General features: G+C 46.6%; 2 protein-coding genes across 8 annotated transcripts in view; both read left to right on the top strand.

Moving 5' to 3' along the window:
- Positions 1–12,583, top strand: part of SIK3 (SIK family kinase 3) — a 243,756-nt gene extending 231,173 nt beyond the window's left edge. For all 7 annotated transcript variants that reach the window (XM_070078639.1, XM_008260949.4, XM_051849002.2 and 4 more), the window contains 4 exons: positions 6,877–7,040; positions 7,903–8,035; positions 9,567–9,726; positions 10,430–12,583. In XM_070078639.1, coding sequence (XP_069934740.1) covers positions 6,877–7,040; positions 7,903–8,035; positions 9,567–9,715 — 446 coding nt within the window. In that variant the 3' untranslated portion in view covers positions 9,716–9,726; positions 10,430–12,583. The remainder of the gene's footprint in view (positions 1–6,876; positions 7,041–7,902; positions 8,036–9,566; positions 9,727–10,429) is intronic.
- BUD13 (BUD13 homolog) overlaps positions 1–13,271 on the top strand; it is a 243,226-nt gene that overhangs the window by 148,067 nt on the left and 81,888 nt on the right. The window lies entirely within an intron of this gene.

Raw genomic sequence — 13,271 nt, 5'->3', positions numbered from 1 at the left:
TTTTTTTTTTTTAACAAATCTGCCATAGTTCTTCCTCTAGTTGGTTTGCCACCATTGGCTGTTCCCCTCTCCCTTTTCCCTACGTTCTTGACACATAGCGCTAGCATCACCATTACCTCTATAAGTATGTTCCTAAAGGCTTTGGTTCAAAACTACCCTGTCCTTCTAGCCTTCCAGTTTATCTGGGGTTTCTTTGCACCCTCTCCCTGTCTTTAATATTTTAAGATTTATTTATTTATTTGAAAGGCAGAGCCACAGAGAGGCAGAAGCAGGGAAGGAGAGGTCTTCCATCCGCTGGTTCACTCCCCAGTTGGCTGCAATGGTTGGAGCTGCACAGAACCCAAGCCAGGAGCCAGGAGCTTCCTCTGGGTCTCCCATGCGGGTGCAGGGGCCCAAGGACTTGGGGCATCTTCTACTGATTTCCCAGGCCACAGCAGAGAGCTGGATCGGAAATGGAGCAGCTGGGACTTGAACCGGCGCCCATACGGGATGGTGGCACTGCAGGTGGCAGCTTTACCTGCTATGCCACAGCACCAGGCCCCTGTTGTCCTTACTTTATTTTTTATTTATTTTTGCCAGGCAGAGTTAAACAGTGAGAGAGAGAGAGACAGAGAGTTATAGACAGTGACAGAGACAGAGAGAAAGGTCTTCCTTCCGTTGGTTCACTCCCCTAATGGCCACCATGGCTGGCGTTGTGCCAGTCCAGAGCCAGGAGCTGGGTACTTCCTCCTGGTCTCCCATGCGGGTGCAGGGACCCAAGTACCCGGGCCATCCTCTGCTGCCCTCCTGGGCCACAGCAGAGAGCTGGACTGGAAGAGGAGCAACCGGGACTAGAACCTGGGGTTCCAGCGCCGCAGGTGGATGATTAACCAAGTGAGCCACAGCGCCGGCCTGTCCTTACTTTAAACAGTGTGAGCTAACTAGGTGATCATGGGCTGTCGTGTAACCTGGCTTCTATTTACTGTAATGAAAGGTGTTGTGTTAAATGCCTCTCTTAGAGAAGGAGCATCGCGTTAATGTTTGTAGAACACCTGCACCATGCTTAGTGCTTTCAACTCAGTTACATATTTATTTTTCACAACTGCTCTGGGACAACTAGAACAGGTTCCACAGTCTCTTACTGCATTAACCTGACCTCGTTCTGTTCTTCTAATTGAGAAGTCTTTCATTTTTACTTTTCCAAAGAATAATCAGATAATTTGCTGTCACTTTTTCCAAGCAAGAATTATAATACTGGAGCTGGTGTTGTTGCATAGCAGGTTAAGCCCCCTGCGATGTTGGCGTCCTAGATGGGTGCACCTGCGAGTTCTAATTGTTCTGCTTCCAATCCAGCTCCCTGCTAATGCACCAAGGAAAGCAGCAGAAAATGGCCTCCAAGTCCCTGGGCCCCTGCACCCATGTGGGAGACACGGAAGAAGCTCCTGGCTCCTGGGTTCAGCCTCGCTCAGCCCCAGCCATTCGTGGCCATTTGGGGAGTGAACCAGCAGATGGATGATTCTCTTTCTCTCCTTCCCTCCCTCCCTGCCCCCTCTCTCTCCCTCTCTCCCCCCCTCCCTCATTCTCTCCCTCTCTCCCTCTCTTTTTCCCTCCCTCTCTCCCTCTCTATCTTTTACCCTCTCTTTTTCCCTCCCTCTCTCTGTAACTTTGCCTTTGAAATAAATAAATCTTAAAAAAAGAATTATAATGCTGTGCCCCATCACCCTGTGGGCAAGTAGAGGGCACTCACACTTGAGGTTTTTGGAGAAAGGGATGCCTACTATTTCCTTTAATGATCCCTCCATCCCTGTGCACTTACACACTAGTTCCAAAAAATTTCAACTCTTTTTTTTTAAAGATTTTTTTTTTTTTACTTGAGAGTCAGAGTTACAGAGAGAGAGAGAGAGAGAGAGAGATCTTCCATCCAATGGTGCACTCCCCAACTGGCCGCAACCAATCCGAAGCCAGGAGCCAGGAGCATCCTCTGGGCCTCCCACGTGGGTGCAGGGGCCCAAGGACTTGGGCCATCTCCCACTGCTATCCCAGGCCACAGCAGAGAGCTGGATCAGAAGAGGAGCAACCGGGACTAGAACCAGTGCCCATACGGGATGCCAGCGCGTCAGGCCAGGGCATTAACCTGCAGCACCACAGCGCTGGCCCTAAGATTTCAGCTCTTACTTCCAGGGTAGAACAAACTCAACAGAACTTACTGTATTGCACAAGATTATATTGTAGATGCTATGGAAAATACAGAGATGAAAAGAAAGAGCCTGCCTTCAAGAAGTTTATACTCTCTTGTGGGAAGGAAGACTTGCTCATAAAGTGCTTTGACATGAAGTGCTCTGTAAAGAAGTATAATTTAATAGAAGCAGAACTGGTGTGGTCTTTCTGAAATTTCTCAAGGGTAGATGAACAAGGATAATTAGTATTAGTCGATGCAAATTAGATGCCATCATATCAATGTCCATGGTTACCTGTTTCCTTCATGGCTGTTAGCTACCAGCCATTAGGGCCAGACACTGCCAGAGCAGTACTGCTCTGCTTCAAACAGGTAGAAGGTTCAGAGCTACCCATGCCCCATGCTGCCTGTAATCTCTCTGTCTGCCACTCACAAAGTAGCCATGTTTGCTTTTCTAATGTAGTGATAATATACACTTGATTTTTTGACTTTGCAAATAAATAAGTGCAACAGCATAGCCAGTTTACACAGTGAGCTTGCCAGTTTGAACTCATGAAGAAAACCACATCCTCCTCGCTGAGCTCAGTCAGCCTCAGTGTTATTCCGGCCTCATAGAGAGATAAAATGCTGACAGACTGGGAAGGATCGCCCCTCCGAGTCTTTAAGAGGAATATGCAAACATGTCATTTCTCTTAAAATCCAGTACATGAGTAAGGACAGTCAACATTGACAGATTCAATAGAGAGTTGTGCAAGCTGCCCCAAAGTTCCCCGTGCAGGCGGGTGGTGTGTATTGTGTTCATCTGTGCATTTTTTCCTTGTGTGATCAGATGATCATCCCACCCTTGTACTCTCTTAGTTTCACTTTGGTAAATAGTCAAATGTGGGGCTCTTGGAAGTCCTCTTTCCTCCATTACTTATACATCCTTCTGTGAGCCCGACAGTTCCTCTAGTTGCTAAATTTGGTATAAAGGATGCTGAAGATGTCAGTGAAAACTCATGTCCCTCGGTCACCGGATTAGTCTACTTAGACCCCCGAGTGGTCAGTGGATCTCATCTATAAAGTGTCACAGGGACTTTTATACTCAAAGTGAACATTCTTACTAAAAATAATACTTTAAACAAGGATACTTCAAAAAGTTTGTGGGAAATGAAATTAAAAGATTTTTGGTACAAAGCAATTTGAAATCCATGTATGATTTTTTTTCATAATACACATTTTTCATGAGCTTTTTGAAGACTCCTTCACATGTTTCAGAACAATTAAAGACTCCTTCACTTGTATCATCTTTTTTGAACCCCTAAGACCCCCTCATTTTTTATGTATGGACTCTGAGGGCAAGGATAGATTAAAGGACTTACCCAAGTCCATTCACTTTGTTCTTGGCGGAGTTGCATTCTGACCTCAGTACTCTGACTCTTACGCTTTTATTCTTTGCTTTGCCTCCTTACCCCATCTGATGCCTTCTGAGCATGTCTGTCAAGTGAAAGATGCCAGTCCCTTTCAGGTCTCTGACCTGTGGATTACACTGAAACTCATGCAGACAGCCCCTGTGTGTTCCCTAGCTCCTATTCATACACTTTATTTTCATCTGGTTTTTAACTCATGTTTTTCTCTCCTAAATCAGAGTCTTTGAAAATAAAGTTCCAGAGATTTATTGGTTTATTAATATATGGGTGAGTTATCCCCATGATTCTACAAGTAGGGTTCTGTGATGAAATCAGTTTCTGTGTTTTTATCAGTTGGCTCAGTATGCCTCTATCTACTCAGCAGTAACATCTCTGAAACTAGTATAAATAACTTGTTTCTGTTGAGCTTTTATGGTATACCGTGTCCTATTGAACTGTCTACACACCTGTAGAGAAGGTCCTGGTTTATAGATCAAGAGGCTGAGAGCCAGGGAAGCTGGATAATTTGCCCAAGTTCCCACTCCCACAGGAAGTCTTCCCAACCCCATAGCTGGACTGAGGGGTGAGCCTGAGGCAGAGAGATGAGGAGGGTTGGTCAGGCAGGCTCATCATGTGATTTGCCCAATGAGGGCTTGGTGGTACTTTCAGGTCTGTTTGCCTCAGGAGGCTGGGAGGAGAGTGGACAGAGAGGACAAAATCCACATGACTTTCCCAAAGGCACAGCTGCAAAGAGTGTAGGTGTTTAAGTTTGCAGAAAAGCCCCATCCCCAGGAATAAAAAATTTTCAGAAATAGGGAGGGAAAAGGAGACTTAGCTGCATGGCAAACAAATAAACAAAAACAGTGAAGCCTCCAGGAGAGGAAGGAAGGGCTAAACACCAAGATCCAGGACTGTATACCTTTTGTTAGTTTTGCCATCCTCTCATGTTTGACAATGGTCCTTTAAAAATATTTAAACAGGAGAACATTTGTTTGTCTCTGGGGGGCAACAAGGAGCGGCAGCTGATAAAGTTTGCATCCAACTCTATAACCAGGCTTAGAGTGTAGGCATTGGAAAATATTTTGAAAAAGAAGCAACTCCCCACGTGGCTTCTTGGCCTAGCAGAGAGAATCAACACCTCTTCACTCCCCCAGAGCCAGGGTTGCACCACTTCCTGCCAGTGGTTTTGGTTGGCCCTGGGGCCAATGTGTGAGCTGTGTCCACTAGAGGAATTGGGCTGAGTGGGTAAGACGAATGAGCTAATTTCACTGAGCAAGTCTTGACATAGGTTTTCTTTTGTTCTCTTTCTGCTGGCTTTTTGGATTTCAGTAGCAGAATAGTTGGCTTCTGTTTGTTCCCCGAACCTCATTATTCAGAGAATTTTCAAAAGATTTCTTGCTTGTCTTTATCCTTGGTAGTTGGGAAGCTCGCTCCTCCTCTAATTTTTCACCAGAATGTCTTAGATTGATAACAGTGTGCACAAAGGCAATCTTCCATTCCCATGTCAGCCCCTAAAGCCAGGCTTAACTTTGATGCTCATATGAGGCCAGCTGAATGTAGAGAGATGAAACCCTCTGCCCAAGCTAAAGCTATGTATCTTCCTTTCCTAGCTGTTGGAACAGCACAGTTAGCATTAGAGCTGTGTTTCTTTTTAATTTGGTCTTGCCGCAGAGTAATTCATCTGGAGAAAAGCCCTAAGGTTGCTAAGGAGCTTTAATCCAAAAACCAAACAAGCATACGCATGTGTTCAGGTTGTGGCTTTTCATGACTGAAGTCAAAGTGCTACCAAGAGGGCCCTATCAATCTAGATATGACTATACGATTCTTCTCTACCACCTTTAACCAAGAAAACTCATTCCTCTTGAACTTCTCTTTCTCTCCAAACTCTGGTTCGTAGAACTGCATGGCTCTGACAGGATCCTAACCTATATTAAGAGAGCATTTATTAAATTCAATTAAAGAAATTATTAAATATTTACTGGCTATAGGACAGTGTTCTGGAATACTGATGGTTCACAGACATGTATAAGATACAGTCTTTTCCTTCAAAGAGTTTATAATCTAGTATGTGTGATTCAGACCAGCAATACCAGGGTTAATGTTAGAGCAGTCAGACTAATAATGTCCTCTGAAGTTTAAAAGATAGGATGAAATGATTAATATCTGTATGAAATGTAAAGTTTTGTAAAGATAACAACATCTGAGGTGAACCTGGAAGGATAAGTTGATTGGGTTGTCATGAACAGAGGTAGAAGAATCAGGCTTCCTAGGTAGAAGGAACAGCAAGAGCAAATGCATAGACTGTGGATGGGTGGGGAGAATTACAAGTGGTCTCATTTGACTAGAGCTTAAAATATGTAGTGTGAAACACTAATTGGAAGATAGTCTGGGGCAGTGTTGTGAAAAGGAAGTATATTGACTACTCTATAGAAAGATTAATCTTGGTAGGGTAGTTGTAGGGGAACGGTTAGGGGGCAAGTATAATAATCCAGGAAATGGGTAATAAGGCTTCGGTTGGATTGGAAAGAAGGGGGCTAAAGTGACAAACATTCTTAGATTGTTTAGACTTGAAGCCATTGTGGGACCAGGAGTACAGAACCAATAGTGACTCCAATCGCTTGTTTCTGGAAGATTAGGAAAATTAGGCACTAAAACCATGATGTCTAAAGGTACAGCAGGTTATAGGGAAATCTGGTGGGTTTGTAATTAGACATGGGAAGTGCCACATGCTGGTGAGATATTCAGAAAAAGAAATGGTTAGGAACTAGTTGGAATTGTGGATCTGGAATTTAAAAGGCAATGCAGTTAAAGCCATGAATGTAGATGATATTGCCAGAGTTAGTGTCGGAGGACAGAAGGTCAAGGACAGAAAGGAAACGAGTGTTTGCTTATAAAGGGTAGGGGAGCCGCAGGAGGTGGAAGTGCAGTTTAAAAAATAGGGAGGGGAGGACCAGGGTGTTACACAGAGGTGGGAGCCCGGAAAGGAGAGAAGAGGCATCTGCAGAATGGGGGCCATCCTCGCAGGCTGTAGAGGTGCCCGAAAGCTCTGAGAGCCTTCCTTGTGGGAGTCTGGGTTTGGGAACATAGCACAGGTAAGTCCACAGAGGAATAAAGAAAGAAGAAAAGGTTCTGTGCGATCCAGCCAGCCCCTTTATGCAGACTTTTCTCCTAGGATATGGTCCCTTTACTGATGGGACTCATATTTCCTAAGTAGTCATGCTGGTCTCCACCCTTGCTCGTGGCCCATTGCCAGACACTGCATTTCTTTGATGGGGGCTTACAATGTTGGGAAAGGCTGTACACCGCTGACCCTAGTCTGCTCTGTCTTCTCAGAGTCTGTCTTAGGGAACTGCATGGACAGAAGTTCTCCAGGACAAGCAATGGAGCTACCAGACCACAATGGACTTGGGTACCCAACACGGCCCTCCGTCAGTGAACACCACCGGCCCCGGACCCTCCAGAGACACCACACAATCCAGAACAGTGACGACGCTTACGTATGTTGGTCTTTTCCTGCTTTTCAGAGGTGGGATCCTATCAGCCTGCCCTTGAAAACACAGCATAGTAATGTGGTATCCACTCTCTGCTCTTCTCAGAGTGCCAGCACCACTGAGACCAGTAGGAGTCTCCCTACTGAACTCCAGTAGAACCTGTGCATCACTTTTGAGGCAGAGGAGTCAAAAATAGTTATATCTGTTCCCTGCAGTCTTAGTTTTTAAACCTCTCCCCCAAACAGTCCACACTCAGGCCCCAGCAGATGAACCTTTAGGCTCTCAGGTCATTTTCGGCAGCTGCATTGAACTTACTTGGATAAAAGAAGTTGGCTTGCTTTGTTTTCCTTGGGCAGACTCCTGGGACATCACAAAAGTGGTAGCAACTAGGGCACATGTGGCTATCTAAAGAAATGTCTTTAAATTAAAAATTTAGCTCCTCAGTTATGTCAGTCAAAGCTTAGGTGCTCAACAGCCATCTCTAGTGGCGGCTGTATTGCTGAGGGCAGAGGGTACATTTGCACAGTGTTATCCTGTGACAAATGATTAGCAGTGATTGGGATAGAAACCTGGTTTTAGAAGGAAGTGTGCATGTCGAGGGGGTCTAACAGCCAGCTGAGATTTACCATGCCCTCATCCAGACCCCAACTGCTCGTGGTAGGGAAGTGGGGAGGGCTGAGTCAGGTTCCCCCAAACTGTCAGTGTTGCAGCGTGTCTCTTTGGATCATGCTTCAGAAGGGAGTCTGGGAGTGGTGTGTTAGGCTGCCTGTAGTCTGGGCTCTTCTAGAAGGAACAGCTGTCTCTAAGAGGCACCTGAGAGTGGCACGTTCTCTGGGTCCTTATGTCTTTCCATAATTGTTTTCTGCAGGTACAGCTGGATAACTTGCCAGGAATGAGTCTCGTGGCTGGGAAAGCACTTAGTTCTGCCCGGATGTCAGATGCAGTTCTCAGTCAGTCCTCGCTCATGGGCAGCCAGCAGTTTCCAGATGTGGAAAATGAGGGTAAGGGGCCTTGTGCACGGAGGACACCAGAGAAGTTCTTAGAGAGGACTTCCCTCCATCTTCGCCAGCGACTGCTCCCCTCTTCTGTAGAAAGGGTTCAGGGAGAAGCAGAGTCGCAGCATCCCCACAGCTTTCTGGCTGAGAACAGGGCAAGCCCTGTCCTGTTCCTAATGCTTTGAGAAGATACACTTTTAATTACTGCTTCTAATTAGAGGGCATTGTGTTGTAGGAACGTTTCTGCTCTCCTGAGAGCCAAAGCAGGGGCTAAAAATAATTGTAAAACACAGGCCATAAGATGGAGAGGTCTGCAGGGAGGTCCAGCGCCACTCTTCACGGCCCCTCGAGCAAGGCTCTTAACCTTCCTGGACCCCAAGTTCCTCGTAAGTAAGGAAGCAAAAGTACTAGTGCCTGTACCCTAGATTGTGCCATGAAGACCGAGTGTCTTACTGAGGGTAAGGTGCCTAGCACAGTGCCTAGAACACAGGGTGCCCAGGAATGGACCCACACAAGCACTGATTACTGTGTCTTTCATCCTAAAAGAACTTGGGATATTTTACTTAAAAAAGATTTATTTATTTATTTGAAAGGCAGAATTATTGAATGAGAGGGAGACACAGAGACAGTGATCTTTCATCCACTGGTTCGCTCCCCCAAATGGCCACAACAGCCAGGGTTGGAACACGCCAGAGCCAGGAATTCCATCTGGGTCTCCCACGTGGGTACAGGGGCTCAAGCATTTTGGGCCATCTTCCACTGCTTTCCCAGGCACATTAGCAGGGAACTGGATTGGAAGTGAAGCAAGTGGGACACGAACCAGCGCCCATATAGGATGCTGACATCGTGGGCTACACCACAACCCCAGCTGCAAGAGATGTTAGTCTGAAGGAGAAGTTTCTCCTCTCCCACTCTACACTGTCATTGATCCTACTTCAGGGTGGGAAGGAAAAGAACAGGGGAACACTGGGGGCAGGTGTTAATGGCACAGCAAGTTAAGCCACCCTTTGGGATGGCCACATCCCACATCTGAGCACCTGAGTTCAAGTCCCAGCTAGTCCGCTTCCAATCCAGCTTCCTGCTGATGTGCCTGGGAGGCAGCAGACGATGGCTTAAGTACTTTGAGTCCCTGCCACAGCATGGGAGACCCAGATGGAGTACCTGGCTCCTAGCTTCAGCCTGGCCCAGTACCAATATTGCAGGCACTGGGGGAATAAACTAGCAAATGGAAGATCTCTCTCTATCACTCTGCTTTTCAAATAAATAAATATTAAAAGAAGAAGACGACAAAATAATTAAAGAAACAAGAGGAAATGGGCCACTTGGAGGAGAATATGGGAAGACGCCTGGCTCCCAGCCACAGTCACTAAACCATTTGAAGGCCTGCTATGAGCTGGAATTGTGGGCTGGCTATCAGGCTCAGCGCTCAGACAGGCTGCCTTATTCCACGTCTTCATGTCTCTTATCCCCCCCCTCCCCAACCCCATTCAGCTCCCTGCCCATCTCACGTGGTTTTTTTTTTTTTTTGGTCTTACAGAATGTGGGGTGAGTCTGGGGGCTCACGAACAGAGCGATGGCAGCCAGCACGTCAACTCCTCTTGCTACCCATCCACGTGTATTACAGACATTCTGCTCAGCTACAAGCACCCCGAGCTCTCCTTCAGCATGGAGCAGGCAGGCGTGTAGCAAGGAACAGAGTGAGTGTCACCTTGAGCAGGGCCAGACCAGCCCAGTAGCCTCAGAGCCTGCTCCTGGTCCCATCAGGAGAGCGAGTCCATGTGTGGTGCCAGTGACACTGACACCGTCACTCATCTCATGGCCTTCACGTCTTCCTGCATTTCACTAAGCACTGTGCTAGTCTGGGGCCAACTCAGTGCCTCGGTTCCATTGCGAGAAGATATGTGACCTACACTTTGTGTTATAGGTGCTGTCGCCCACACTGAGTAAGTAAGCCCCAGCTCCAAAGGGCAGAGGTGACTGACCTCTGGCCAGCGTAATAAGGAAAGTGGTAGTCCTTTAGACCCAGTCCTGAAGGGTGAGGCCTAGCAGGAAAACATGTGCAGCCGCAGATTTTTTAAAAGCTGTACAGAAGCAAATGGTAGGATATTCCAGACAGAGGAAATGCGTGGTGAGAGGCCAGTGGCAGAAAATGGGTAAATGGTTTGGCTGGAGTAATACAAACGGTGCACAATAGGGTTCCTTCTGTCTCTGAAAAATCTTTGACCGGAAGACTTAATAAAAGTGAAGCCTTCTGGGAGATCTGTATTGGAGCTTCAGTAATGCAAGTCTTTTAAATTACTCAACGTGAAAGTGAACCAGTTATCTTTAGGAAGAAAGTTTTTCAGTTGAATATCTGAGTCTCTCTTTGCATACTGATTCTTTCTGTCTGCTCTGTTGCAGGTTTTGTATACAGCTTGGGAATGAAAAGGTTGATTTTTACACCACCAGTATCTAGCAGCGTTGCGCCAAATGGCCATTGTGTTTCTCTTCACGCAGAATATCGTGGCTCGCTTCCTCACATTTGGTTCATCAGTGTGCTGTTTGTTCTTTTGGGTTCTGAGGGGGTATTGCCATGTTTGCCTGTATGACCAAGACACCAAGGAAATAAACAGGAAATCCATGCTCCCCATCTCTGTGAAAGCGTATTTAGTGTATTTGAGTTGGTGGGGTTCTTTGTTTAGTTTTTGGCTTTGTTTGTGTTTTTTTTGTTGTTTTTTTTTTTTTTTTAGTTTGTTTTGTTTGGGGCATGCTTTCTCTTAGAGGTGATTTTCTTTCTTTTCTTTCTCTTTGTTTTTTCTCTGCTTTTGTGAGACAGGAGAGGCAAGCAGTTAAGAGTTCAGAGGCCAGGGGCTCAGAGCCACGACCCTCACCAGCCTGCCCACCGTTCCTCTGGCTCCTCTCCCACAGGAGCAAACGCTCCAGGGTAACAGCCTCTCAGATCTTGGTGGCTGGGGAAGGGGAGCAGGGAAGGGCTCGTGGCTTCTGGCATTTGGAGAGCAAAAAGAAAGCAAAGAAAGAAGCCCCAAGCCTAGAACCCAGACAGACCTTTTTTGCAGGAATCCATGGGAAAAATGTCTGGCTTGGCCAAGATCACATCAAAACTTTAGCACAGAGGCTGAGAGTAACCTAGAATCAATGGGTCCCCAGCTAGGCTGTCTCACTTTGAGCCTCCTCTTTGGCGTGTAGCACAGCTTCCCTCTTGTCACCTGGAAAGTCGGTTGCCTTTCCTGTCCTGGTTCCACCCGTGGACTGAATACCTGAACTTGGCGCACTATGCTTCCTGTGTCCATCTTTCATTCTCATTTTTATATTGTGCTATAAAAAGGTATGTGTGTGTGTACACATGTGTGTGTGCACATGTGTGTGTACATGCATACACACACACACACACAGCTTTCCCCTTCTAGTCGCTTTGTCACCGGCAAGAATAGGAGGTTGTCTTGGGTCCTGCCTCTCTCCTAACCTTCTCCTCCTCCCTAAACAGCTCCAACCCCTGTATTTTCATTCTTGATCATGTAGGAATTGTTTTTGATAAATGTTGATATTATTGTTAGTAAATAAAGACACAGAATTTTTGTTTAAAAGAAAAATGTTTAACCAGATTCTGTTCTATTTGAATTGTGACTTGCACCTTTTGTTCAGAGTATTTTCTTTAGGCATTGTAGTTGCAAACAGCTCTTTCTTGTGCCCGTGGCAGATACAGCAGTCCCCTCTCCCCAGCTGAAGCGGTGCAGATGCACTAGTTATCGCTTCCGTGGTTATCTTGATTTCACTGTTAGAAACCAAAGTCTTCTCTGCTTGCTGGGGGCTGAGAGAGGATCTGACTTATCTCTTCTGATTTTCAAAACAAAAGAGAGACATTAAATATGGTGACTCTCAATTCTTTTTCTGGGAACAGAGTACAAGGTCCCCATTCCCTCCTAGTCTTTCGTCCTGAATTTGCACAGAAGAAAGCGGGTGCCCCGCATGGCCCTCCTGGTGCTGCCGGCAGGATCCCCATGCAGCTTGTCCCTCCCGGATACCGGCAGCTTGGCTTCTGGACCCGGTAGCCCTCAAGTGGATTTCCGCAGCGCAAGAGCTTTCTTGGGACCTGTCCCGTGTTGCCCTGGTCCTGTCTCCCCTCCACTTTGGGGTGGGGGGAGAGTGGGATCACCAACTACTCGCCAGAAGGGGGCTTACCAAGAAAGCCCGAAAAGCAAAAGCTGTTATTGGACTTCTCGGGCTTGTTCCGAACCTGACGCCCCCTCCCCCGACTCAGCCTGCTGCTACCACATGCTCAGCCTGCTCTGTTGACAAGGTACTGGTGTGTGAAAGAGCAGACTGCCACCCTCCAGCACCTACGCAGATGACAGCCAGTGAGCCTATTAACCGTGCCATCTTGCGAACTACACTTTAAAAAAAATCATTGCTTTGTATTGTAGTAACCAATATGCGCAGTATATGTTGAATGTATATGAATATACTTTCCTATTTCTGTTCTTCGAAAATGTCAGAAATATTTTTTCTTTCTCATTATGTTGAACTAAAAAAGAATTAAAAAATCTACAGATTCCAGTTGCTAAGACCTTTTGTCCTTTTGTGAGCGGGGAACACTTCCAACTTAGAACTGAGTCGAGTGACTATGTTCTGATCACGTGCTGATGCTGACGTGTTATTGGCCTTGAGATTCAGACTGTAGCTGAGAGAAGTGTCCACGCAGGTGGAAGCTGGAACACTGAGGCCTGGGGAGTCCCCGGGCTGCGGGTGAGGCTCTGAGCACTCATTAACACACCTCACCTTATGAAACTAGCATTCTGTAGAAACCTGGACTCAGCTCACACCGTGTCCCTAGACTCCCAGCTTGGACTCTACCCCCTTAGAAGGGAGCGCAGAGTTTGCTAAGTTGGAGAGGAAACATTCTTTGTCAGGCTACTCTGGAACAAGTAGGGGGAAGGAGATCCTCAAAAAGTTGGCACAGGGTGGAGCCTATATGAGGTGACCCCATTCAGCCTGGTGATGTGATGGGCAAATAAGTGATAGGGTAGAAAGAGGACTCCTGCAGTTCTTCTCTTTGCCCTGGACTCCAGAGGGGACAGCTGAATTTCTAACAACGTCCCAAGCGTGGCTAAGAGGTAGCCAGTGGAAGGTCTTATAAGAACACATCCTGACACTGGAAATACTGAGTTTGTAGAGGGGGAGGAAAGTTAACAAAAGCCTTTGAGTCCAGGGGAACCAGAAAGCCACCGCAGGACCATTTAGAACA

This window comes from Oryctolagus cuniculus, chromosome 1 (assembly GCF_964237555.1).
Source record: "Oryctolagus cuniculus chromosome 1, mOryCun1.1, whole genome shotgun sequence".
NCBI classification, from domain to species: Eukaryota; Metazoa; Chordata; class Mammalia; order Lagomorpha; family Leporidae; genus Oryctolagus; species Oryctolagus cuniculus.
Note: the sequence above shows the minus strand (reverse complement) of the source record. Positions and strands in the feature narration are given on the sequence as shown.